We start from the raw sequence: 27246 nt of genomic DNA on the forward strand, positions 1-27246 counted from the left end.
CACGCCTCGGTAAAATTTTGATGTTTAGTGTTTCACTAAGAGACTATGAGATAAAACACCTACTTTTGTTGGTTTATCATCCAGTGGCCTAGCTTTGCCTTCTGACTACAGACCTGGCAAATTTCGTTGTTTGGATATGGTTTGATGCCGAAAATATCAATTTTAAAAGTTGCTGGCAAAAAAATTTCTGTTCCTTTTTCCCATTGGGGACCATCCTCTTTTTCCCAGCCAGCGTTGGTTCAGATGTCTTTTTTCCAGCCAGCAGTGGATAAGAATTTTAGCACATGAATAAATGGATCCCCACATTTGAATTCTGCAATAGATTCAGAATGCCATACATTAGATTGGTCCAGGTCTTTGCAGTGCTGAAAGCAAATAGGCGGGGTTTATTTTGTGCTCGCCACAGGATTCCCACAACCCCGAAAGCATTATTTTACCGAAAACACACAGGAGGCAGGATAGTCCAGACCTAGGACTCTCAGAATATCGAGCGCAAAGAGAGTCTAAGGTCTAGAGACAGAAGAACTAGTCTGCTCAGCAGTCGTGCACGCCGAAGCAGACTACAGAAGAACCGGCTCGCAGGCTATATCACTCTAAATACCAGAGCTCCCTGTGGTTTTAACTATCGCGTAAGAGACTAAACTTTAGCATACTAGAATACTATTGGGTTCGCTGTGGCACTGAGGCCGAATCAAGGAGAGAGATGTCTTTCTGTGCCCTTGCGAGCAAAGAAAAATTCAAGGACCATTTCGAAGCAGGTTATATTTTAATTCCGTTATATGGCATGTGGTACTCTTTGGATTGCAGAAATCCCCTGTATGTTTAAAGCTGTTACTTTCCAGGGACGGCGGAGCCTGGCCTGAAAAGTGATAACAATCAGAGAAATAATTTAGGGAAAATATGATTCGTACTTTTAAAGTGATTACAGGGGGAATTTTGACAATTTCTAGTCCACTTAAAGTTATTAAAACTTTAGGAAAAATAGCTTCATTAAAACGGGTATATATAATTCCGTCTATATTACCTATTTACATACCGCCTATCTGAAGTGTGGGGGAAGTGTGGGGCTGTCTCTCACCCCCCTTCTTTGTCTGCTACCTATGAACCTTTAGGGTAATAATCTAACCAAGCTAACGCCAATGAAATTCGATTTCTTGGTGTGTCTCAGTTTTTTCATGTGAAGTTTGATCCAACAAAAAAAGTTCATCTTATTTTGTATTCCCAATAATTCATAGTAGTTATCTCCCCAATTTCATAATCTATTAATACATAGAACCCCACTAACTCGAACTCTGAAGGGAAGCTAAAAACTGGTTCAAGTTAGCGGGGAATTCAAGTTAGCAGAGTAAAAATGGCTCAAAATTAGGTTCAAGGGAAATCAAACTTAGTTCAAGTTAGCAGGGAATTCAAGTTAGCTGAGTTCTAGTTAGCCGGGTTCTACTGTACTAGTCTTATTGCAGTACAATTGGCAGGGTGAATTTCTGATTCTTCATTGTGAGGGGTGACCAATAGTAACTTCTTGTTAGAAATGTGTACTCTAAACAGACAGCAGAAATATACAAATTGTGGGGTAGGTGCATTTTGTCCAGCCAAAAATATCAGGTTGGGAGGAGGGTTATAGGCTTATCCAGGTGTTTGGGGGAGGGTGAACCAATATATGGCACAAAGTAAATTTGTTGCCTTTGGGCACCATTGATTTCTTTAGAATGCCCAATTGTTTTGCCGGTAAATATTTTTGCATGTAATATAGGTGTGTATACGTGTGCTGAATGTGGACAAGGTCTATTCCAAGCTAAAGCTAAGTATGCTCATCATACACCATGGCCAGCATTTGGGACAACTATCAGTGATGATGCAGTTACAAAGGAATTGGAGACAGAGAAACAGGAAAGCTCTGATAAACCTTCCTTTAAGGTATTAATTAGCCAAAGTGGGAAGTATATACTCCTACTGAAGCTTTGGTGGATCTAGGGGCAGTTGCTTGAGTTCAATAGAACTACCCATTAAAAGCAAAATAAAGTTTGTCCTTAGGGATAGACAATAGTCACGTTGATATACACCTATTTTAAAAAACGATAGTGCAAACAGCAAATGGTGATTGACAAATGGCAGTTCTACGATCGATAGGACCTATGGATCCCAAAATATTTGTTCCAAATTTAGAAAAATATCAAATAACACATCCAACATAATCCATTTAATATAATTAATACATGGTTCTGACATCGATTGAGTTTGCCTTATTTATCACCTTTATTTGTACAAACAATTACTACCCATAAACACCTTTTGGTCATAGAACTACCATTTGGCAATCACCATTCATGGTTTGCACTGACAACATTAATTAAAATAGGTGTATGGACCATGCCCACAAGATAAAGGCATCAGTTTGAGACTTTGTTCTAGTTCTATTATATTTAATATATTTTGTAGAAGAGAACCCTGACTTGAGTTTGTTTAAATAGTTTAAATATAGCATTTTTGGGGTGAATGATTAGCTAGAGATTTGACTTAAAATATTCGTTGAAATCAACAGGGAACCAATCCTACCACACCTCTTTTGAGCTAAAGAAGCAACAGTGCTTTACTTTAGTGTGTGACAATGTAGTTCCCAGGATTTTTTTATTTTTTTTTTGGGGGGGGGGTGCCAATTCAGAATGATTTATTGTCCTTCAGTGTACCAACTCTGGCGCATTTGAATACATGAACAATAAATGATGAAGTAATGAAAATGCAGGCAGAAAACAGGTGTTTCATGACTGAACAGCTGCTTTGCGCCTTTCAAAACAAGTGAAGATGTATTTGGCTATTTTAGCAGCATTAGACTTGGATGGATTGATAAGCGCCATAAAACTTAAATGGGGCTTATCTAGTTCTTGCCATAATTTTTCTTTTCCTTTTCCGTACAGTTTGCAATCGATTAAAAAGTGCTTTTCATTTTCTACCTTCCCGGGGCAAAAAGGGCAAAATCTCTCTTCTGCTCGGAAAAAGGGCCGTTTCACTACTATCACTTTGGTGAATAAGTCTAAACCAATTCTGAAAAAGTGGACCTAATTTTTCTGGGTGGGGGGGAGGGAAGAACAAAAGGGGATTTTTTATGTCTTTGCAGTATCTCCATGGGATGTTTCTTGTTGGTTGTGGCTACATTCTAGAGTTATCTAGCTTATGCTTTATAGTTTTGTCTACAAGTACCTCCCTTGGGAACCGAAAGTGTACCTTTGGCTGTTGTGGGGGTGCGTTTGCACCCCCCCTGGATATGGGCCTTACCTGGTTGTCATTGTGCCCAGCCTTCTTTCACCAAAGTTAGTTAATAATTGAGTTCAACCTTTATTTTTAGGTGTTTTGCAGCAGGTGTAAAACTCAACTTGGTCATGAATTTATAGGAGATGGACCCGATGGTACATCACGCTTCTGAATATACTCCGAGAGGTTGGCTTTTGCCCCACACCAGGAAAAGCACACAAGCTCGTAGTCTATGTAGCTATTGTGAATTCACCACTGGTGGCATTATCATACAGAGTCGCTTCTGCTAAAAATGATGTGTTATACCTAAATCTCCATGTTACTGGAAAGGTATAACACTGATGAATGAGGTAGCCATTAACATGAGTGTGATACTAGTTGATCCTGTATTCAAGAAAAAAAGGGTTTTATTAAAGGAAGCTAGATTGAAATTTTAAAAAATATACATACATTCTTTATTAAATATATGTGATATTACAAATTGGTATGTCAGGTTTCCATAGCTTCTCTACTTTTCTGTAAAGTTTTTCTTGCCATTTCTAGAGCTCCTTTTCTTGTCTGGTTGCCTCCAATAAACCCTGTTGCATGTACAAATATACAGCCTTGTATTCCACTGAGCTTTGACAAAGCGTCATCTCTGATACCTCTCCACTCTTCCAACAGCCCAAGTCTAAGATAAACAAAGTATGATAATGTTTTTTTTTTATGTAGACTCTTATTATACAGTGTTCATATTTCAAAGATAACGTATTACCCCTTGATGCAAAAATGTTGATGTTGTGTTACATCAGTATAACATGCATAAAGATCTCTAACTGCCTATTAAGCTTGGTGAACACTGAAAACATAAGGCATAATGACATAGGCACATTATGTTTTATGTTCTTGTGTTCAAGGGGGGGTGAATAGGGGTATGTAAACCCGCTGATCCGCAACATTTTCGGGGCAAATCCGTGGATCTGCAGATATTTTTAGACCCGCATGGTTTCACAGATAAACAATAGCATCGATTGAAATTCATTTAAAATCCGAAATTCGACCGTCAAAGCAGTCAAAATCCGAAATCCGTGCCCTAATTGTCAACGGATCCGTGATCCGTCGTATTTCCAAAATCCGCCAATTCGCTGAAATAATCATCAAAATCTGTGATCTGTGAGCATTTCGGGGCCAAATCTGCCGATCCACGAACCTATTCACCCCCCCGCTTCAAGTGTGTACATCCGTGACATTACAACGACATAAGACATACACATAACATAAGAGAAAAAAACATGTCTTTGTTGTGTATGGCAGTAATCAAATGAACTGCACTGCTGGTATGACATGGTTATACATAATTTAATTGAAAGATATGTAGAACAGGACAAGGACTAGAATACAAATATTTGGCTTGATACATGCAAGATCCCTAAGATTCCAGGTAATTTTGCCAGATCTGACAATAAGTCACTAATATGGTGGTATGCCTTCATGTGAGTACAGTTTAGCAGAGTTCTAATGTATTATATCCAAATGATAACATTCTACCAGTCTGTGTAATCATAGTACATAATTATATACCTGTTTTCAAAGGACTGAGGTCTCACTGAAACACACTAGAAAGCAAGAGAGCACCATTAGGATAAACAAACAAGAATTGTAAGGAAGTACAGATCAAAATGAACAGTCTGTGGAAAGTGAAATCCCACCCCCTCCTTGGAGATTTTGGAAGATATTATCTGAAAGCCCTTTCTGTTGTGTTTCCACCATACAATATATATATATATATATATATATATATATATATATATATATATATATATATTCTTTATTCCATATTATAACTCCTTTAAGTAGAATAGATTGAAGAAGATAAGTACACAACATTTCATGTGTTTCTTTCTGTAATGTTTTCGGGACTAAAACATCACGAAGAAATAGACAGCTCGTTGAACACAACAACTGAACTCCATTTATTTCTGAACAACCCCCGACATGCCCACGAGGCATTCCAAATATGGTGTACAACACAGGGAGCCCATCCGAATATATTACATCTCCCCGTTCCTGGAATGAACTAGCTACAAACATGTAAACAATGTCAATGACTAGAGAGCTAAATACATCTAATAGTCTCTTTACAAGTCCAGACGTACTACAGGTTTAGGGGTACGCCTTGGGTAACGCCTCACAGGTGTAGAGGCCACGTCAGGTGGTGACTCAGTTGTACATGTAGGAACAACAGTCTCTGAAGATTTAGGTGAGACTTCAGGTAGAGGGGTAACCTCAGGCTCAGGAAGAATGGGTTTAGAGGACACTACTGGAGTAGAGGGCAAAACAAAGCCACTCCCAGTCATAGCTGTAGCTGTAGTTGGTGGGGATGTGTGCTCCGCATCACCAGCTGCTAGAAGGTGATCAACATGTACATGACACATTCGTCCTCCAATACGTATCTGGTATGCTAGGGGACCGATTCTCAAGATCACTGTTCCTTTATCCCACTTGTGTTTTCCTCTGAAGTTACGAACTAAAACAATGTCTCCTGGAAGAAACTCACGAGTTTTTGTTCGGCCACCATCATGCTGTTGCTTTTCCTTCATCTGACGCTCCTCAACATGCTGGGCCAGATTGGGCTGAAGCAATGCCAAACGTGTGCGAGGCTTACGCTTCAAGAACAACTCAGCAGGTGTCTGCCCAGTAACCGTATGGGGCGTGTTCCTGTACGAAAACAGAAAACTTGACAGCCGTTGCTGTAGCGATTTCCCCTGATCAAACTTGCTGGTAAGTAACGCCTGCTTGAGAGTTTGAACATATCTCTCCGCCTCCCCGTTAGAAGCGGGATGATAGCGAGGGACCCGTGTATGCCGTATTCCATTACTTTTCATAAACATGTCCAGCTCACTAGAAATGAACGGTGGACCGTTATCGGAGACCATCTCCTCTGGTAATCCATGTGATGCAAATAGACCAGCCAGCATTTCAATGGTCTTGGGTGCAGTAGTGGAAGATGTAGCAATAATCTCAGGCCACTTTGAGTGTGCATCGACAACAACAAAAAAGTTCACTCCGTCTTTAACAGCATAATCCATGTGCACTCGTTGCCAAACTCTAACAGGCCATTTCCATGGGATCAAAGGTGCTGTGGCAGGCTGCTTACGAACAGACTGGCAGGCCTCACAATGGTGCACCATGTTCTCGATAGCCTGATCGAGCTTTGGCCACCACAGGTAGCTGCGTGCGAGAGACTTCATGCGACACATACCTGGGTGATCTGCGTGAAGATCATGCAGGATTTTCTCCTGAAATGCCTCTGGGATAATGACCCGCAGACCCCAGAGAACACAGTCTTGTTCCACAGACAGTTCCAATCGACGATTGAAATAAGGACGTAATTCCTCCTCCTGTGTCTGCTGTGGCCAGCCACTTTTCACATAATGAAGTACCTTGCTTAACACAGAATCCTTTCTTGTTTCCATAGCAATGTCCCTTGCCGTTACAGGTAGGTCATCCACATAACTGAAATGATAAATTTCAGTTTCCTCTGAAACTCTAGGCTTATCAACAGGAAGTCTGGACAGCCCATCCGCATTGCTGTGATCGACACCTTTACGGTAAACGACATCATACTGGTGGGATGCTAAAATTAAAGCCCACCTCTGAAGACGAGCCGCAGCTAGTGTGGGAATTGCCGACTTTGGCCCTAAGATTGTTAGGAGTGGTTTATGGTCGGTCTCCAGAATAAATCGTCGCCCATATAAAAACTGGTGGAACTTTTTAACTCCGTAAATAATGGACAGGGCTTCCTTCTCTAGCTGGGCATAATTCTTTTCACTACCAGTGAGGGTTCTTGATTTTGCCCAGGCCCGTACCGAAAACACCCTTGAACCGTGCAGTCAGTTCATGAACTAAATCAGAAGAAGAAACACTAAAAAGGTGCTCCCAGTTCAGCTTAACAACACTGAGCCAATTACGACCCAGAATAGCTGGTTTGCTCTCAACTTTTGCCACAATCAGAGGCAACTTGGCACTTTGACCCTCGTACTCAACTAGAACTTCGGTTTCACCAATTAAAGGTAACACTGTTCCAGAATAAGTCTTTAATGAGGTACTTGCATTCTTGAGTTTCAAATGTCCAAAATTCTCTTTGAACAACTTTTCAGGGATGACTGTGCGTGCAGCTCCCGTATCAACTTCCATTGGAATTTCCTTTCCGTTAACAGTGATAGTTACTGTCACTGCTTTGCTGCTGGGTTCACGAGTTGAAAAGAACCCCAATGACTCATCTTCTTGGTCATTGTCCACTGAAACTTCAACATACTTGGTTTCCTTGCACTCCTTGGACTGACAGACTCTCTTTAGGTGACCCACTTTGCCACAATTATCACACTTATACTTCTTGTATTTACAGGATTTACCATCATGTTCAGCACTGCCACAACGATGACATGCTGTTTTGGGCTTTCCTCCCTTGTTCTGTGTGAATTTCTTGTGTTTCTGTGGCCTTTTTCCAAGCTGATGAACTCCTTCAACGCAGCCCGATCCGGACGATCCAGAGCCCTTCAATTCCGACGACTTCGATTCCGCCATTTCCATCGACTGAGCGATCTCCAAAGCCTTCGCAAACGTCAAGGTTTTCTCGGTTAAAAGTTTCCGTTGAATCGCTTCCTGGCGTAGACCACATACAAAACGGTCTCTCAAAGCTTCATCTTGGAAAGTTCCGAACTCACAGTGAGTTGAAAGCTTCTTTAGTTGGGCGCCAAAGTCCGCAACTGTTTCGGAGTCGTGACGAAACCGGTTATGAAAATTGAATCGCTCGGCAATAACCAAGGGTTTCGGATGCAAATGGCCACTCAAAATATCCACAAGATCTTTATATGTCTTGGTGTCAGGTTTTTCCGGAGTCAAAAGATTCCTCAACAGTCCGTACGTTTCAGGACCTATTGCAGTGAGCAAGACAGCTACCTCGTTCTCCTTTCGCACGCCATTCGCCTTCATGAAGTTTTCAAGCCGCTCAATGTAAGCTTCAAACGACTCTTTTTGCCGGTCGAACTCTCTTAGTTGACCGATGACACTCATGGTGTTCCACAGATCCCATCCTCGTCGCCAGATGTAATGTTTTCGGGACTAAAACATCACGAAGAAATAGACAGCTCGTTGAACACAACAACTGAACTCCATTTATTTCTGAACAACCCCCGACATGCCACGAGGCATTCCAAATATGGTGTACAACACAGGGAGCCCATCCGAATATATTACACTTTCAAATTCCAAAGGCGTTGATTATTTTCCTAATTTGAGAGTGTGGGTACCCTGTGGTACTCCCAAAATCTTTCGAGGCTCTTTTTTAGCAGATTTTTCACTAAATTTTAAAAAATGGACCTTTAGATGCAAGAATGTAATGTTTGGTTTACTTTTTTTAAATCTTTGTTCAGTTAAACAATTATTTTCAAAAAATTCTGACTTGGGCACCTTTTAACTGGAATAAACAACCACGCCGTACGGCCACACCCAGAGCTTTCAGAAGCGTAAACATATATTTTTGGAATCACTATGGAAAGGGCTTTCAGATAACAAGTCTCCCAAAATCTCAGAGGGAGGGAGGGTTTCACTTTCTGGCCCACAGACTAGAACTAAGTATTTGCTCCAGCCTCGATATGGGAACTTGTATGGGTCAGAGTTAGTAATGAAATGAACCCTGGCATAGTCAAAGAGATTAATAGTTGTACCTCCCCCCCCCCCCCCCCACCCCAGGCAGGCAATACCTCTTAAAAACATGTACCTCCATATGCGAAACACCTTACCTGTACCCGCCATTTTCCGCTATTGTCAGAGTAAATGACAAATTTGATTGGCACCTCAATGTTGAGTTCCTTTTCCAAATCAAACAAGTGGTCTTTCCAAGGACACCCACACTCTGCCAGTTCAGCTATTTCACCACTCTCATCAACCTGCAAGGCACACAAAAATAGCTATATCACTCTCATCATCCTTCAAGGCTAAAATAAGCCATAAAGTCCGTAGCAGCTTTCATCAAACACTCCATCATTAGCTGTGTACATGACCCTGCTTAACCAAAAAATGCTGCTGGACAAATTCACATAAAAAATTATTTCTCAGTGTAGAAAAAAAACCTTTGGTACCTCAAATCTGTGTAGAACAGCTCCCTTAACCAAACTTCGTGCAGGTAGCCAGGAATTTTTGTAATAAAGAACTTTATCCATAAACTCCCCACCAACCAACTGCAGAGCTTTATTGAATTGGGCCTGAATGTCAAAGAGCAAAGAACTTGAAATTGAACATCTATGGTAAATAAAGATGATATAATAATCTAACATGGAATCTACTGAAAAAAGCAGCCTACAACCACCCCCCCTCCACCCATTCTCATTTGCTTATTTAATTTTGCTTTAAAAAAAAAAACAAGAAATATACATAAGGAAACCCAGGAAAGAACAATAAATCCCCCATCCCTTCATTGCAACTCCTGGATCTACCCCTGATATACATCACAAGCATCAATCTATGTGGAGATGATCGAAGGGTAATCTTTCTATCACGAAAATCAAGTGACACGAAAAATTGTGTCACGAAAAATTGGGATGCGCGAAAGTTAAGTGAGTACACAAAGCGCTTTCAGCGAAATATTAACCCTGTCATAAGCTCTATAGAAACACTTTGTCTATTTAGTCCTCTAAATAGTAGTGGTTGAGATGGACAATTCTGAACTGTATTTATAGATTTTTGTGAAACTAAATTTAGACCACGCATGTTTTTGTTACAGTTCTTTAACTAAAGTAACTAAAATAAAGTGACCTGCTTGTTACAAAAATAGCAAAATCGCGAAATATCACCCACTCAAAATAGCGAAATTTTGACATTGTAAAAATTAAGTGTAATAGGGTATTCAATATCTTAAAAAAATTCCTAACCTCTTCATCCATATTCTTATCGTTCCATTTCGGATTAAGATTCCCAACTCTTGCACTGAGATTTGTTGTAATAATATACCTAGAAAAACAAGAGCATATAGAAATATTTATCAGTGGTTATTTTAATAAATTAAAATTATTTCTGAAATGCATTTCTTAAACCTTGAAACTGCATAAATAAACTAATAAGATCATTTGCATGAAATTCCTTTTATGGAGAATTGGTTAGGTGAAGAAATCAGGAAAAGATATTCTTTGTTTTGTTACACACTTCTGCATATGTTATTAAACTTTTATAGACAAGTATTCAAGTGTTTATACCTTGGTTTTTCATCTGATTGACTCACTCCATTGTCAATAGCATCGACCTCTTGAATAAGATTTTCATAGATTTTGTCGTAAACTTTATCCAGAGCTTGGTGGTCTTCTGGCATTTGCATGACCTGTGATAGCACCCGTCTGCCAAAATGCAGGTATACTAGCCCTGCACTACTAAGCTTTGTCTTCCAGGGCTTTTGGGAATCTGTCAGGGTCTGCATGCAGCCAGTGAAGCTCCTGTCAGAGTCAAAATGTCAGCTGTACAGGCCCGTAGCCAGGGAGAGGGAGGTTTGGAAGAACTCCCCACTCGGCTGGAAGGTCCACTGGTAATTAAGGAAAATTAAGTAACACTATGCGGTAGGACAAGCTACCTAAGAGAAAATGGTCGGCTTTATGGGTAAATAACCCCCCCCCCCCCTCCTCCGTGCTCAAAATTGCTGATAATCTTGTACTTATAAAAGTAAAATATATAAATATATTTAAAAATAAATATAATTTTATAAAATAAAATTCAGGAGAGTTGTCATCCTTTATTTACCTTTGATGATGATCATATCGATGCTTACTGGCATCATAAACTCCACTGACATCAACAACCACATCACATTGTTCCAGGATTTTAGGATCTCTAGTTCTTATGATATCTGCGTGGCTGTACTCCGGAAGCTGTTTGAGCATGTAACAAGCCAGGACCTCATCACAGTGAAATGTGCCGTTATGTGTTCCTATCTTCTTTGAAGTGCATACTTTTTTTACTTCTGCCATTATTGAATAATACTTGATTTCTGCAAAAGTTTAAAGCACTAGCATGTCAGTTCAACATTCCGAAATCAAACATAATTTAATCTATTAATTAGATTAGAATTATACACACAAATGAGTTGAAGTTATTTGTCTTGTGTTTCCAGTTTCCCAGGATAATGACACTAAAAAACATTACATCACATACAGAGAGGGCAGAAGGGTTTGCGGTGATGGGGTTTTGCCTTAAATCTTGTGCAATTTTTCTGTTTTTAGTATTTTATTCTGCTGTATTGCGGTTTCTCTAGACTGCACAGCTTACGGTTATTGACTTATTTTGACAGGAATTGTGACCATACAGTAATTGTGCCAAGTTGCTTTTGATTGTTATCTGAGAATTCCATATTATCTGTTTAAATGTTTGAGAAAAAAGGCTTCAGGATGCCAGCATTGTTTTGAATGTGATGTCAGGACAGTTGACCTGCCAAAATCACTACACCATAGCCAGTGATGATGTACCTGCCTTTAACAAGGACTAACCTAGATTTTGATGACTATCTTTATTTATAGGCATATAAAATATACCGAGTTACACCCGTATAACTTTATACTAACAAAATTTGTTGGCTTTAACTGAAAACGGCCCAGTAAAGCCCCTCTTGTATCATAGACAATTCATACGAACAATAACTAAGTTATGAATCTACAAATTGTAGTACAATTCATCAGCCAATAGTATGTGACAAAAGTTCAAATGTAGCCACGCGGAGGGCATGCGTTAATAAGCACAGCAAAATCATACAAGAAAGTATGCTTCAGAACTTACTTACTCCCCTTGACCTTTGCGATCGCAAAAACGCTTTGCAGTAATCAAACAAAATACTCGAAGAAAACACGCTCACGGGAAACCACATGTAGAATCCTGCCGCATAGCATCATGGGAGAATTTCTCTGCAAAGAATGACGTCATTTACAATTATCTGTTTTTCTTTTTTTTGTGTGTGTGTGAAGGCTTACATAAAGAAATTTTGTTTTTCACATTTTTATCGTTCCAAAAGTTTACTTTTCGCACAAGCTAAGAGAACTTTGAATTTAGAAAAAAAGAAAAGGAATGTTGTCTGGGGGATACTGAGTAGAATCCTCGCCTAATAAAAAGCTTTTATCTTTCACTTGTAAATTTTCTTTTTATATGATAGAGTGATACCCAAAATTAAAATCTCACTATCTAAAGACCTATCTTACGCTCAAATGACGTCATGACCACCTGTATTGTGTCTCTAAACTCCACAAAAACAACACTAAAGCTTGTTACCTAGCAACAGGCAAACTCTTCAATGCATCATGGGAGAAATTATGCGCGGACGAACGAAAATAATTAGAATCCGTAAAGCAAGATTTTCTCTTTATTTATTGGCGATTTACACAAAACATTCGAGGTAATTCATAACTGGAGATTAATGTTTAGTCATCAAGCAACACCTATACGTATTTCACTGCAGAATTTGGAACTCAACTTGTGCTGAACATCGCTTTACGAAAGTTGGGCTCCAAAACGACTGTGTAGCCAGCAATGGCGGAACGGTTGTTTATTTAGAAGAAGTCGTTTTCTTTATATTAACCGAAGAAGTACAAGTGCTAGTTGTTGAAATTGGAGAAAACAGAACTCTGCAGTGTTCATGAGATACAGTATAGACGATATTATGCTATTTGAGTAAGGAAAAACGGGAGGATTATTTCATCAAGTTGTTTACTTCAGTATCTTCAATCGTCGCCAACTAGAAGAAGAATCAAGAGCTGTGTTTAACACCATGAAACGATATCAATCTATAAAGCAACTAGGAGACGGAACGTACGGTTCTGTAGAACTTGCGAAAAACATACAGACCGGAGAAACCGTTGCTATAAAGAAGTAAGTAAGCCTAAAACTCGAAAACTTTGCTTGAAAACCCTTAGCGTAAGTATTTCTACAATGCTCAACGTTGAATTTGTCTGTTATGTTGTTGTGTTCCATTGCTTTAAAAGCAACCTTCCTATCTTATTAAGATTATTCACTTTGTCATTTTTCTTTTTATCAGGATGAAGAAGAAGTACTTTTCGTGGGATGAGTGTATTAATCTTAGAGAAGTCAAGGTGCGCTAATTACAAACCTACAGTATGTAGCTTTGAGTTAATCGTTAACTCCACGCAATAACGTATCCAAAATATTCTGTGACAACAAAAAATGTGTAAAAAATGGCAAGCTCACCGAGAACACATTTAGTCTCAAATAAAACGTTTTTTTTTTACTGAAAAGCATCATTTAATTGAAAGTATGTGTGGGGTATTAGTGTACTACATTAAATATGCATGCAACGTATAGGCTGTTTAGGCAATTTATCGTTTGTGAAAGAGTTAATATATTTAAATCCGGTTCTTATAAAGGTGTAAGAGGCTTTTATTTCAATGCTTTCAAAGAGAAGCGTTTAAGGTTAAACATTGTTTTGAACAGTGCTTGGATATAAAGCTTTGGTTCAGTATAAATTATTGATTTTACATTTTAATACATCAAATGGTGACACATTTGGCAATAGCCCTAAGGAAACCACCAGGTTTTTGCAATAAAGGACTCCACTCAGTACACTATATACATAAGAAATAAGTAAGCGGATAGAAATTGTATGATAGCAGACCTCCGGTGCTTAGGCAGGGGGAGTGCGAAGGCAGGGGGAGTGCGAAAGATGCTCCACCCCTCCCCCCTTAGCTTCCTTAAAGTGGGTCATTTCCAACAGAACAATTACGCTTTGCTAAAGGGAGTGGAGGGGGGGGGAGATCGCTAGTATGAAAATAGGTGATAGATATGGAAGAACTTGTGGTGATAGGAGCTGATAATGCTGTTTTTTTATAATGTTTAAACAATCTAAAGTTTAAAATTTTAAGGAATGAATAATTAATACACGTTGACATATAAACATCACTAACTGAACTTATTTCTTTTATTCCAGTCTCTAAGGAAATTGAGTCATACAAATATAGTCAAGCTAAAAGAAGTCATCCGGGAAAATGATCACCTTTATTTTGTTTTTGAATATATGAAAGAAAACTTGTATCAGATGATGAAGAATAGGTAAGCCGACATATCAATATGCCAGAGAACAAAATTACTTACAACTGTATCATCACTGTGGCTTTCATACTTTATTTTTATGACGCCATTTGACTGCACAGTATTAAAAAAAAATTTAAATCAAAACAATCATAGAAATACCTTTTTGCTTGCTGTCATCCAAAAGTGTAATTATATTTGAATTTGTTTTTTTGTTTCTTATTCTAGTTTAACCATGTGCTTTGTGCAATATTGCAGCTCACTGACATCATTTTTTCTTTCAGGGATAAGCTTTTACCAGAATCAGTTATTAGAAATGTTATCTATCAAATTCTACAAGGCCTAGCATTCATCCATAAACATGGATATTTTCACCGAGATATGAAGCCAGAGAACCTGCTTTGCACTGGCCATGAACTGGTCAAGATAGCAGACTTTGGTTTGGCAAGGGAAACAAGATCAAGGCCGCCTTACACAGATTACGTATCTACAAGATGGTGGGTTGCTAATTTAATTTAAAATGCTAAAATCATAATTCTTTCTCAACCATTTATGTCTATAACCAGAAAAGAAATCAATACTGAGAGGCAGAGTAATTTTTCACCTGGTGTACTGCTGGTTTAAATACCATAAAATTACAAATTTTATGCACCAACTGGAAGATCCATATAATAAAACACTGTAAAAGAGGTCTTGAAAATACTAAAAATATTTATAATAGATAGAAAGAGCACACAGTTGGTGCTGGGATCTGGAATAAAGAATATCAGACATCTAAAAGAACCGAAAATCATTTGTTCATTGCAGTCCAATATACCAATAGTTTTGAATTTTACTAATAGTTTTATTTTTAAGACAGTCCTTCCAGTTTGAATTCTGCCCTTCTTTGATTTCTTTACAGGAAAAAAGCCTTGCACACCTTGATAATAAAGTGCCTGCAATTGTTCCATATATTATTAGTGTCCTATCAACCTATTGACCCCTTAACCAGCCTGTACTGGCTGTGTTGATTTGTCGGTTAGAAAAGCAAAGCATTCTATTATGCTCAATAGCATTAATTATGTCCTTTGGCACTTTCTCAGTAATTTTAATAGCTGTAGATACCAAAATTATTATTATTATTATTATTATTATTATTATTATTATTATTATTATTATTATTATTATTATTATTATTATTATTATTATTATTATTATTATTATTATTATTATTATTATTACTATTATTATTATTATAATTATTATTATTATTATTTTGTTTTTGTGAATTCTGCTAAAATAAGGGGTGAATGAGTTAAGAAATCCCAAAATTTGACTTGTACATACACTCATACATACCCATATTTTTAATGTTTTCAATTTCTAATTTTTAGGTATCGTGCCCCAGAAGTCCTTCTGCGGTCCACAAACTACAGCTCCCCCATTGATATATGGGCAGTGGGGTGCATAATGGCAGAGCTATACACATTAAGACCACTGTTTCCCGGGAGCAGTGAAGTTGATGAAATCTTCAAAGTTTGCAGTGTGCTTGGCCCCCCAAAACCAGTAATGTCCAATTATAACAGCTCTCTGGTGTGATTTTTAAATAGTGTAGTATTGAATGACGGTTGCAGATTGTATACTGTGTATTGCATTTAGAATATTTTCTTTTCTTTTCTTCAAGGATGAATGGCCGGAAGGACACAAACTAGCTTCTGCTATGAACTTCAAATTCCCACAAACAGTAAGGATTACAAATAGCACTATACAGCTCAATACAGCACTTTGGCATATACCTATGAATGGGTGCTTAGTTTGACACCTTTTTCATAACATCATGTCCTTGCTTTCCTCAGCAAATCACCATTATGCCCTTGATTTAATGTTTTGGAATGTTTAAATTGACTACCATATTTACCTGCCGTGTAAAAAATACACATCAACCAAGATGATTCATTTCAGATGTATGTGAAAGAAGTTGAGGAGAAATGTTGCTTGTTTACCACCTGACAAAACAACTTGTTCAGAAGTTGGCTAGTCGGAAGTTGCTTTGTCTGGACAAATGCGAGCTCCTGGAGTCCTCAAAATTAACTTTCCTGAAACAATTTTCCTTTGTGTCCGAGAAACATGCTTTGGTATTTTGCAATTTTATCAGTAAAGAAGAATCGAAAACAAAATATTGACTCTCTTCTTACTTCTTCAGAAAGCAACATCGTTGCACTCGCTTATCCCTAATGCCAGTGCTGAAGCAATACAGCTCATGCAGGAAATGCTCTTTTGGAACCCCAAGAAACGGCCCACTGCGGCACAAGCCCTTCACTTCCCCTATTTCAAAGTTGGTCAAAACCTTCCAAAACCACAGACAACAAAAACTGCTACAGAAAACAAACCACCGCAGAGTTATGCCGTCACAGATAGACCCAGCGGCAAGAGATCTGGAGCAAACCTTGCAAATGAACTTACCAGCGGGAAAAAGCCACAGCCCGCATCTAATAAAGGCCCGCTACAGAATTATAACAGTGGTCGGAAGAGGTGGGGAGGTGGCGGAACAGGGGTGGGGGTGAAGGACAGTACAGACGAGTTTGAATCCCTTCTAAATGAGATTGACAGCAGTCAACATAAAAAGGTGAGCATGGATGTCTTATTAACATCGTGGATTCGCCTCTGTGTGAAGTGCCCATTAAAAGCAAACGTTCTTCTCTCAAGGATACTGTACTCTATCCTGTTATCTGTAGGAATGGTTTACGTGTTACTCTAGTGCTCTAGGCAAGAGTGCTCTGTTTTTTGTTTGAATCTAGTCCAGCTATCTTAGGTTGGCAGAGATGCTTAACTCTCTTGTGCACTCTGGCAGTCTAGGATAGGGACTCATTTTTGCCGTATTTGTTCAGCTGTGCAGTGCTTTTTTTGCGGGCAAAGCATTTGCATTTCGAAGTATCCCAAGACATAACCAGAACGTATTATAGTTAGAGGAAACTATTAATAGATGACATAAACTTTCATTTTGGGCTCTCTTGCGGTGTCCCTCAAGGATAAGTTTGCAACGCCGAATGACTTATAAGCAAAAAAACCTGCTTGAATCAACGTATCATAACGCCTATTTATCGCGCCCTATCGACAAGTGATTCGCAGTTATTTTCTAATACATCTCAAAACGCCGAATTCTCAGGACAAGGTTCTGTCGCTATGTTTTGGGTTACGAGTTACCGTCGGAGCTCGTCTCCGTCGTCTAAAAACGTTTCAAATGTACGACGACCCCTTAAAACTCAAGGTCCATCTGTCGCTCGGCAAAACAGCAAAGAAGACGTGACCCCACGCCCATGGTTTCTCGTAAGTCTTGTGATCGCACCATTTAAAAATACAGGAAAGCCTTATTTATAGCCAACTATATGTTTGAGATGGCAAAAAAGTGAACATCATTTATGCGTCATTTTTAAGATGCATTCCGAGTCCAAAGCACATATAGGTAGATAATTTTTCTAATGTCCTAATTGTATTACAGCTGGAATAAAACAGAAAATCCTCTTTTGGCTTTGAACTCTTTATTAATTTAGAATGAATCCCCTACTGCTCGTTGCTGTCTTTTTCCTCAGTGTAGAGATCTTTCAGCCCAAAGTGATTATTTTTAGTGGTCCAGAGATTTTAAAGCATATTCAATTGAAAGCTTTATAAGTAAATTGTGTAGCGTATTGCACCCGCCGTCCTATTTACCACGAACTTGGTATTAGCAGAACCAAAACAGTGTTGCATATGTTTAACCTAATTAAATAGCAAACCGTTTAATGGGACAAGGAAGAATATGTCTTGATGTTGGTCGTAGTTTTGCATAAAAGAAATTATCATGATACGAACTAGAAAATGTATTTAAGTGTCAAGCTAAGATTCGGGGCAATGCTTATTTAACGTAACAGCTCTGTCGCTTTAATTAGTAGTCTGTAGATAAGACAAAAAATATTAAATCGGACCCTGGAGTTTTCCTCGAAGTCTGGGTCTGCTTTTTTGTCCAGTCTTATTTTATTTTTATTTTTGGCTTCTTCAGATGCTAGACAAACACTTGTTCACGTTTCACTAAAGACCGGTTTTAAAACGCGACAGTCAGTACATACGAATGACAGGAATAGACAACTACTCTACTGCCCTCTTAATGAGAAATTCGATTAATAAGCGCCAAAAAAAGTTCGAAACCTTTTCACTTTATAACTAAACAGAAAATAGGTTAGAAATTAAGAATAAAAAGCAAATTATAAATAAAAAAGAAAGCTTTTTTGTCGTTTGTTTGGTAGGAAATGTGGGAGCCTAAATGTGAATGTGACCTTTTCCAGAGTATTGCCTCAAACATGGATTATTTTTCCTTATTAAAGTACCCTTATCCACCATGGTAAGCTAATGTTGTGTCTTGTATGCAATTTCGATATTTATGGACGCACACTCGGGCAATTAGTTACGAAAAATAACAAGAATTAAAGGTCAAATAAATTTCTGTCCCAAGACTAATTTTTTGGGCTTTTTTTCAGCCACCAGTCAAAAGGACCGACGCTATCGATTCATTCTCAGAGTAAGTCACAGTGAATTTTGGGAAGTAGTCACAAATACACCACGTGAAGGGTTAGGGTTTATTCCATGCTATACACACTCAAATGGTTTATGAAAACATTAAAGCCATTTTAATTTGGTTGTAATGTTTTAAACTCTCAGTTATAGAATATTATTTCACTTTGAATAATAGATAGGGAAATGAAAACCTTGTTTCACTTCTCTAATGTTTTTCACAGCGAAAAGCTGGACTACAAAGGTTCTGGTATTTCCCGACGAACGCCTCCCAGCGCCAAGCAGCATTACATGAAGCAAGCGCGCTATTTCCCTGGACAGACTACCCAGCGGGGAGCACAGAACGGAGCAGTCCCCGTGGGGGGAGGGTGTGGAGGTGGCAGTAATACCTTCGTGCGAAAGTCGTCTTTTGGCATCGGCGGAGGAGGCTCGTATGTCCCCTCGTTCCAGTCTTCTGGATATGGAGGAGGAGCGCAACCGTCCCACGTGGGGGGAGGTGAGATGTCGGTATTTTGACCTGCTCGTGGTTGTGCTTCGTATTAATTGTACTTCTCTAAGGGCTTAGGTGGTTTCCCACGTCTATTCATAAGGACTGTTTTTCACACAGTCATCCATCAAAGCACTCCCATGCGATCTTTATTTGCGCGATCTCTCTAATTATTTCAAATACTAATAAAAGGAATACCATTAAAATTCTTGGTTCATCTAGTTTTAGGTTAATTCCAAACCGTTTGCTTAATAATTGATATCAATCAAATGTCTAAGTTTGAAAAATAGCGAAGGAGTAAAAAAGATAGACAGAGACAAAATAGAGACCCCTCAAAAATATGTTTTTCAAGGATCACGCCTTTGAAATATAACGATATACACGTATATGAAAACCTCCCTGTGATGTGTCTTGCTTTGTTTTGGAATTGATCACGTGAGCCTCTTGTGTTCTAGGCTTAAGTGGCGCCATGTGGAAACCAGTGCTAACCAAGCAGCCCAGCGGATCCATGTTCCAGCCACCCGGCGCCACTAACCGTACGACCAAATATGGCGCAGTGCTCGGTCGTACGGATTGGAGCACGAAGTAAGTCTATAAACGCTCACTGACCCACAAAACAATAACACACAAACAATAACCCACAAACAATAACCTACAAACAATAACACACAGACAATGACCCACAAGCAATAACACACAAACAATAACCCACAAACAATAACACACAAATAATAACACACAAACAATAACCCACAAACAATAACACACAAACAATAACACACAAACAATAACACACAAACAGTAACACACAAACAATAACCCACAAACAATAACACACAAAACTGATGCCGTATGCTAGGGCCTGGCTAAACTAGGCGACGCTTCGAGCCCGACTTGTAGCTTTTTTCACTAAAAACATGTCGTACACTACAAATTTTGTGCGACATGTCGCACACTACATGTCGCACACTACATGTCGCACACTACATGTCGTACTCGACATGTCGCCTAGTTTATCCAGGCCTGAGGAGATATACAGAACTTTCATTTTTTTATTTGCTCCAAAATGGCTTTGACTTATCTTTGCTTTTTTTTTATTTCGCTGAAAGAAAATGTTTTTGGCATTAAAAAAACCTCTAACGGGTTTTTAAATACGACGTATCCGCGCGCGTATCCGAAATCTGCAAAGTTTGGCTGTTTAAACGACAACAACAACGACGACAACAACAGCGGCAGCAACACCAACACAATGACGTTATTGTACGAAAGTTCTCAATAGCGGAAAAGCCACTCGAAACACGCTGCTGTTATGAAATCTCAAGTCGAGTTGAACGGGGCTAACCTCTCCCCCGGGTATCGACTGATTTGGGAAAAGGGCTTCGGGCTTCCTGTGGTGTGTTGAAAACCGAGTGGGAAAATAAAAATACTGAAAAATTACACTCGAGATGCCTTCGGAGGAGGCTAGAAGGAGACAAATTTAGGTTTTACAATACAAGCTACAAATAAAATGCTGGGGGCGCGTACAACATCGTGAAAACCGCCAATGGGCAAGTCTTCGTTTGTGGTACGGCAAAATGTATCTAACATTAGAATCTATTTCCAGGTATGGTGGAGGAAGAACTTGAAATGTCCAGGCTGCTTCAATAATAACACAAACAAATTTGATAATAAAAATTTAACACCAGGGTTTGATAGAAAAATAGATTAACAAGCAGATGTCTCTCAAACTAACGTATAAATGGCATCACAATTAGTAAATATTGTACATACTGTTATTTATTGCGATATCGTTCTTTGTTGAAACCGTTTTTGTTTAACCATGTCAGTCTGGAATGAAATGATTATTACGGAACTTAAATGGTTATTACCGAACTTGGTCATCAAAGACCATTTGGTGCATATTTATTCAATAAATGTTGTCCTGGCAAATAGCGAATGTCAATTGTCCGAAGACAGCTTAATAGAAAAAGTTGTTTTAGTCTTCTAATTTTTTCAGAAAAATAATTTTAAATCATTGTTGTTTTCTATTGTCAATCCCTTTTACCATTATGATAAATAATACCTTTCTGTCATTCGGCAATGCTTTTTTCCTGTTTGCCCTTACAACTTTTTGTCGGAAAGTCTTTTGTCCCAGTTTACCTTTCAAATCTTCCATTCACTACTGTTTGCCGAGGCAGGAAAACTGTCAACTGTTCTTGTTTATTTGTTGTTGTTTTAGTAAATCTATGTTTTAGTAAATTGTTTTAGAGAAAAGTGTAAATTCTTAGAAGCCTATCCACGCATCTAGTGTGTAAATATGTCCACAGTTTTATCCTGCTATAGAGATAGAAAAAAAACATGAATTACTTTCTTGGGTTAGAAGACGGGATTTAGATTGGAAAGTATCCTTGTTGTTTTATCCCAGTTTCGCCCTCAAATTCTTAAAATGTTACGTTTTTTTCACTACTGGTAAATAGGTAGTAGAAAATAGATAGTAAATAGTCGTGCTTTCAGTGTTGTGACCATTGAGAAGATCTTAAGGGAGTAATTCACTTGCTTCGCTTTATTCTCTGTGGCCAGACCACAGCCTGTAAATACAATGATTTGATGACAAAAATACATTTTTCATTACACTGCAACAAATTACTTTTATTCTTCTCTGTTTGGGGTTCGCCACTTACAAGAAAAACGTGCATTTATATTATCTAGCCCCTTTGCACGTTTGCTGTGTTAATTATTTTTTTTAGAAATGAACAAAACAATACAATTAACACAGATCATAAGATCTTTACAGTAGAATAGCCTGTTAGCTGGCTCTCTATGAGTTAAGCAGTTACCGGGATTCCTGTGGCTACCCCCCTAAAGCATCCATATTTGTCGAATATATTCGACGCTTATTAGTATTTTAATGATAATAATGAAATGGTAAGTTTATTGAAATCCCCTCGCGGCGATGTAGGCTGAGTGTGACTGTAATATCTTTATAAAGTGGGAGTTGTGAGGGACACTGCAATTAGGTAAATCCACGCGCCATTGTGGTTGGCGGAAATTGATGTCATGTGCTTGGGTGAGCAGCTGTTTCGAATTTGTATCCGCCTACGCCATGAACGGTCAACCCACCCCCCCCCCCCCCCCACCCCCTCCTCCAAACGCGTGTACATGACAGATCACGAAGCACTAGCACACTTGCGAGTATTTTACTGAACACAACCCCAACCCCCGACTTTGTAAGCATCGTTATTACGTGAATGTGTCTATTTTTCCCGCAGAGTTTACGAAGGCATCATTTATTATGCAGAAGCGGTCTGTGCATGCGGTCCCAAAACAAATGTTTATATCATTTTATTTTGCTGCCAAAGAAAGGAAGCACACCGAATCAATAAGCGTTCATTTTGTTTAAAATCAGAATATTTTTCAATCAAATTTTGTGGTAATCATAGAAAAAAAAACTGCTTTGAGCTACTCCAGTCTCTTTGAGTGGCATCTTATTTTTTTCTATTTTATTAACATATCTAGCGATTAGACAAAAGGATGTCGCAAATTTCATGATTTTCTTCTTTACGATCAGTAACTTTATTGCTAGATCACAACAACCAAGACGCGACATAAAGTACAAAACTTTTTGGAGCTTAAGAGATTTAAATTATCGATCATTCCATTTTTTCTTCAACTAATTCTCTTTCCTTCGACTTTCGCAGTTTGACCACAGGTAACCCAGAAATAGCTTTTGAACGGGACTGTAGATCACTTTTGAAAACAAAATAAAAGTTTAGGTTCAAAAACAGAACCTGAGGTCTGGTAAACAACAATCCTGGTTCACAGATCCGGGTGCATGCAGCCCAAACCAGACAGAAAAAAAAACATGCATACAACGATGAAAAGAGGCTCTTGCACGTCTTGGGTCTTCTTGGAGGCAAGAGAAAAAAGACATGGACGATCGAAGCCCCCCTTACCCCCCTTTACTTTTCTAATGGTCCCTCTTTGCGTACCCCACCTGGGCACCTTGTAGGTAGGTGCCCAGTCATGCGCAGAGCGCGTTTCTTGCTTCAGGATACTCTTTTTGTATTCCTATTTAGGTGGATAATTAAGGGAATTCTAATAAAATTCTTTTAAGGAAATTGACAAACGAAAGGTGCTAAAAAGACCATCCGAAATAATGTATTTCGGATTTTTTGTATTTTCGTTTCCATTTTCTTTGAAAATTGTGTTATATTGTCAGAAAACGAGCACAATTGTCGCGAACTATTGTCACTAGTACCTTAATACACTCCGTGACGCATTTTGAAATCCATATAAGGAAAATTAGGGAATAGAAAGCGCATGCATGAGCCTTGGAGCGAGGAACATGCCACATAATAATGTATTAATACCTCTCTGGAAACAAATAAAATTTCAAGTTAACTTCAAACGTGACGTGTTCTTAAAGAGTGTAACAACCTCCAATATCATCTAAAGGTAAGACTAAAATTTTATAACGCTAGATCGAAATGTGTATTTAATTTGTTATAAACAACTGTTTTATAGAGCGCACCATAGAATAGTCTAAAGGTAGGCTATTATTTTTAATATTCACACCCCTTTTTTATTTTCGACTACTGTCCTCTATTTTAATTTTCTACCGCCAATAAAAATGCAGCACACCCAGTGGGCAAGTCACTTCGTCTCACCAGGGGAAGCCCAACACTCGATCACATGCGCTTTTTTCTTGTCGATGTTTTAAAGTGTTGCCGCGAAAAATATTCGCCGCAGCAATTTAGTTATGGGACTAAACGGAAGTTCTCACAAGAGATGTTTTTAAGGACAATTTGAGCAAGGCCTTTCTTTTGTATAAAGCTTAAATATTAGCATATTGTTCGGCTATCTACTGGGAGTAAGTAGTAGCTGATGTACAGACATTGAGGAAACATTTATTTAAACACATGAAGTGATAAAAGGTAAAAGAACATGCTTTCGAGCTATATGTGTTATACACAAAGCTACATAATGACATTAAGTTTGGCAGTATTTTTTGTAAACAAACACCTGTTTTCGGGTAGAAAAACATTAGCAACTTTTCTTTTCTTTTCTTTATAGAGCATGTCATGTTTTTAAAACATGGTCATGGAGAGCACATCTAAACGCCAGAGCAATTACTTAACTGCTTCTCGTGCAACCAACTCGGAATCGACGCATGGGAGAATTTCTGGTTTCAAGCTGAGCTCTGCTCGTTTAACTCTCCCTCCAATCGATAACACGATCCAGCAGCTCACAAATCCCGGGCGAAGGCGGCTAGGGACAGAGACTGGCGACGAACCAGCTCTACACGAGCTAGTACTGAAAGCAAACCGCCGCCAAGAATCGAACCCTCGCGCTGCGCCGTCGACAACACGGGCACCTGACGACTTTTCTCAACACGATTTCAGAGAGACGAGGGAAGCCGATAAAAACAGAAAAGCTGAAGTTCCCGTTAAACATGTTGAAAAGGGGCCGATCGCCTTTCCCAAGGCATACACCGTACTGCCACCGATTAACAACAACCTGTATGAAGAGAAACAAAATGTCCGTATTGCTAAAAACCGGAAAAGAAGTGATGACATACATAAAGTATCGCATATGAGACGTCCCTCAGAAAAAAGATATTCGAAGAAGTTCTCGGCAGCATCATTGCAAATCACTTTCGAGGGATCAGAGCCCCCAGCTCCGAATACAGTCGATGATTTGTCAGAAACTGATGTTGTCATTGAGACAGAAATTCACTCTAATAGACACGAAATCGAACCACAGGAAATCCACGAGGAATTAATGTCGTTTTTGAAATGCGACGAAAGTAGACGACGTAATGCAGTGTGCGCACTTCTGGATGAAAACCTTATTCACGCAGCAGATATTATACGGGATATGTTACTGAGACAAACCATGGAAGAACTGTGTATGATGTGGTGAACGGTGATTCATTATGAAACTGCTATAATCGACTTTAAAAACCAAGCGACCGTTTTCTTTTTCACCAAGGGGTGGCGAGTAACAACCTGTCTATGTGCCTAACCATTTCAATACATTTTATCTGAATGAACAACTAAGTGACGGCGATCAGTGAACTTGTCATGTCTAAGACAGAAACTTCTTCAAGATGGGCTGATTATGAAAACGAGTCTAGCCTCGGGGTCTAGAGGAAAGGGGTCTTCAGAAGAAAATATATATATGTTTGCGTATTTTCTATTAACAAAGCAAGGGTGAATATTGTTTTGTTGCCCGTAAACATGTCCTATTTTTCGCAGAAAAAGATGAATATAGTTCAAAGTTATTTCTTCTTCTAAAAACTCTCTGTTTTCATAAACAGGTGTGAAAAGTTATTGCGAATCCACGATAACATCATGATCTAATGACCGCACGAAACTCATCCTGAATAATAGAAGATTATCAAAATTTAACAACGCCAAATCTATAAACTTGACTTCAGACGATGATGATAAGAGTCGGGAAACCAGTTTTGAAAATGGGATTTTCAGTTAATTAAAGTAGCGAATTTCATTTCTTAAATTCTTAAATTAGAGGCAGACGTACCCTGGAACAATGGTCTATATTTGGCCTCTAGGATACGTACACAAAATGACCCTAAATTTAGCGCCACACATGCTTCTCGCCACTCGAGAGTGTGGGGGAACTATGGCAGAGCGGTCCAGTTGATGCTGGGGACTAGGTGCTAAACTCCAACCAGTCACAGCTGTGTGACGTCCTTGACGTAAACAAACATCTCCGGCCAATTTCTCTGACGCCTGTGCTGTCTAAGCTCGCAGAAGATTACGTAGTCGAGCAGCACCTCAAGCCTGCCGTCCTGAAAAAGGTCGATGTAAATCAGTTCGGGACTGTACCGGGGTCGAACACGACTCACGCGCTTATTAGCATGCATCATTCTTGGCTAAGTGCGACGGACGGAAACGGGGCGACAGCCAGGACCATCCTGTTTGATTTCCGCAAGGCCTTTGATCTGATAGATCATCACATCCTTGTGCGAAAGCTGATGACGTACGACCTACCTAGTACTATAACAGTCTGGATCGTTGACTTCCTCACGTCACGGAGACAGCGCGTCCAACTCTGCCAAGATTGTTATTCAGAGTGGGGCACCATCCCATCTGGTGTCCCACAAGGAACGAAGCTGGGTCCGTGGCTGTTCACGATAATGATAAATGACTTATCCATTACTGAGGTGGATTTGTGGAAATATGTAGACGATACCACCATCACAGAAGCAATCCACAAGGGCCAGACCAGCAGCAATCTACAACATCTGGTGGACGACTTAGGCAATCAGGTAGCCTCAGATAAGTTCGAGTTAAACGAAGCTAAATGCAAAGAGCTCCGAATCTCCTTTGCGCGATCTCCGCCCGTATTCGACCCAATAATGGTTAACAATACTGAGCTGGAATGCGTTTCACAAGCTAAGATCTTAGGCGTAACCTTTTCGAGTGACCTTAAGTGGAACGCCCACGTAGATGAAGTTATCAAAAAGGTAAATAAGCGTCTTTACTTTCTACGCCAGCTTAAGCGCGCACACGTAAAACCAAAGGAGCTCATTCTATTTTATCTAACTTGCATTAGACCATGTACAGAGTACGCATGCGCGCTATTTCATAATAGTTTGACCAAGTACTTAGCAGCAGATTTGGAGTCATGTCAGAAGCGTGCGCTTAGAATAATATTTCCAGACGACTCTTATGCACAGGCATTACTTGTCTCTAATATCACAACACTACATGAAAGACGTGAGGTCGCAACAAACAAACTCTTTAGCGAAGTCATGGCCAGTCCAAACCACAAACTACATAGGCTGCTCCCTCAGCAGAACTCTAGAATTAATATTAGGGAGAGGCGGGTCTTTGCCATCAAAGCCAACACGCAACGTTTTGCAAAAAGTTTTTTAATGTTCATTGCCTCCACTAAATTTTACGACTAGATATTTAAATCAACGCAGTATA

At 39.1% G+C, this 27246-nt stretch overlaps 5 protein-coding genes across 7 annotated transcripts; 3 read left to right on the forward strand and 2 right to left on the reverse strand.

The window, feature by feature from the left end:
- The first annotated feature begins 546 nt into the window (after positions 1-546).
- Positions 547-3727, forward strand: LOC116618554 (methionine-R-sulfoxide reductase B1-A-like). The gene is made up of 3 exons (XM_032382408.2): positions 547-758; positions 1751-1914; positions 3341-3727. Exons 1-3 carry the CDS (start codon positions 704-706, stop codon positions 3473-3475), a joined length of 354 nt encoding a protein of 117 aa, XP_032238299.1. The 5' UTR covers positions 547-703; the 3' UTR covers positions 3476-3727.
- On the reverse strand, positions 3636-12196 carry LOC5512938 (MYG1 exonuclease). Of its 3 annotated transcripts, none has more exons than XM_032382458.2 (8): positions 12043-12196; positions 11014-11260; positions 10479-10712; positions 10158-10236; positions 9369-9491; positions 9084-9176; positions 4807-4841; positions 3636-3916 (listed from the first exon to the last, which is right to left on the reverse strand). In XM_032382458.2, the coding sequence occupies exons 1-8, from the start codon at positions 12128-12130 to the stop codon at positions 3736-3738; spliced, it is 1080 nt and encodes a 359-aa protein (XP_032238349.2). In that variant the 5' UTR covers positions 12131-12196; the 3' UTR covers positions 3636-3735. The 3 variants fall into 3 exon arrangements, with proteins under 3 accessions (XP_032238349.2, XP_032238348.2, XP_001633249.2); XM_032382457.2 differs by having other exon boundaries at positions 9030-9176; XM_001633199.3 differs by having other exon boundaries at positions 9030-9176; positions 12047-12137.
- Positions 5175-8964, reverse strand: LOC116603076. The gene has a single exon (XM_048726351.1). It carries the CDS (start codon positions 8299-8301, stop codon positions 7057-7059), a length of 1245 nt encoding a protein of 414 aa, XP_048582308.1. The 5' UTR covers positions 8302-8964; the 3' UTR covers positions 5175-7056.
- A 356-nt stretch (positions 12197-12552) lies between the features above and the next one.
- Positions 12553-21927, forward strand: LOC5512939 (serine/threonine-protein kinase MAK). Its single transcript, XM_001633160.3, has 11 exons — positions 12553-13125; positions 13292-13346; positions 14198-14319; positions 14583-14795; positions 15672-15843; positions 15962-16021; positions 16481-16903; positions 18789-18829; positions 19047-19318; positions 19765-19894; positions 20913-21927. The coding sequence occupies exons 1-11, from the start codon at positions 13025-13027 to the stop codon at positions 20932-20934; spliced, it is 1611 nt and encodes a 536-aa protein (XP_001633210.2). The 5' UTR covers positions 12553-13024; the 3' UTR covers positions 20935-21927.
- Positions 21928-22048: 121 nt separating this feature from the next.
- Positions 22049-26924, forward strand: LOC116618572. Its single transcript, XM_032382450.2, has one exon. It carries the CDS (start codon positions 24383-24385, stop codon positions 25208-25210), a length of 828 nt encoding a protein of 275 aa, XP_032238341.2. The 5' UTR covers positions 22049-24382; the 3' UTR covers positions 25211-26924.
- Positions 26925-27246: the final 322 nt, after the last annotated feature.

Source organism: Nematostella vectensis, chromosome 4 (genome assembly GCF_932526225.1).
Source record: "Nematostella vectensis chromosome 4, jaNemVect1.1, whole genome shotgun sequence".
Lineage (NCBI taxonomy): Eukaryota > Metazoa > Cnidaria > Anthozoa > Actiniaria > Edwardsiidae > Nematostella > Nematostella vectensis.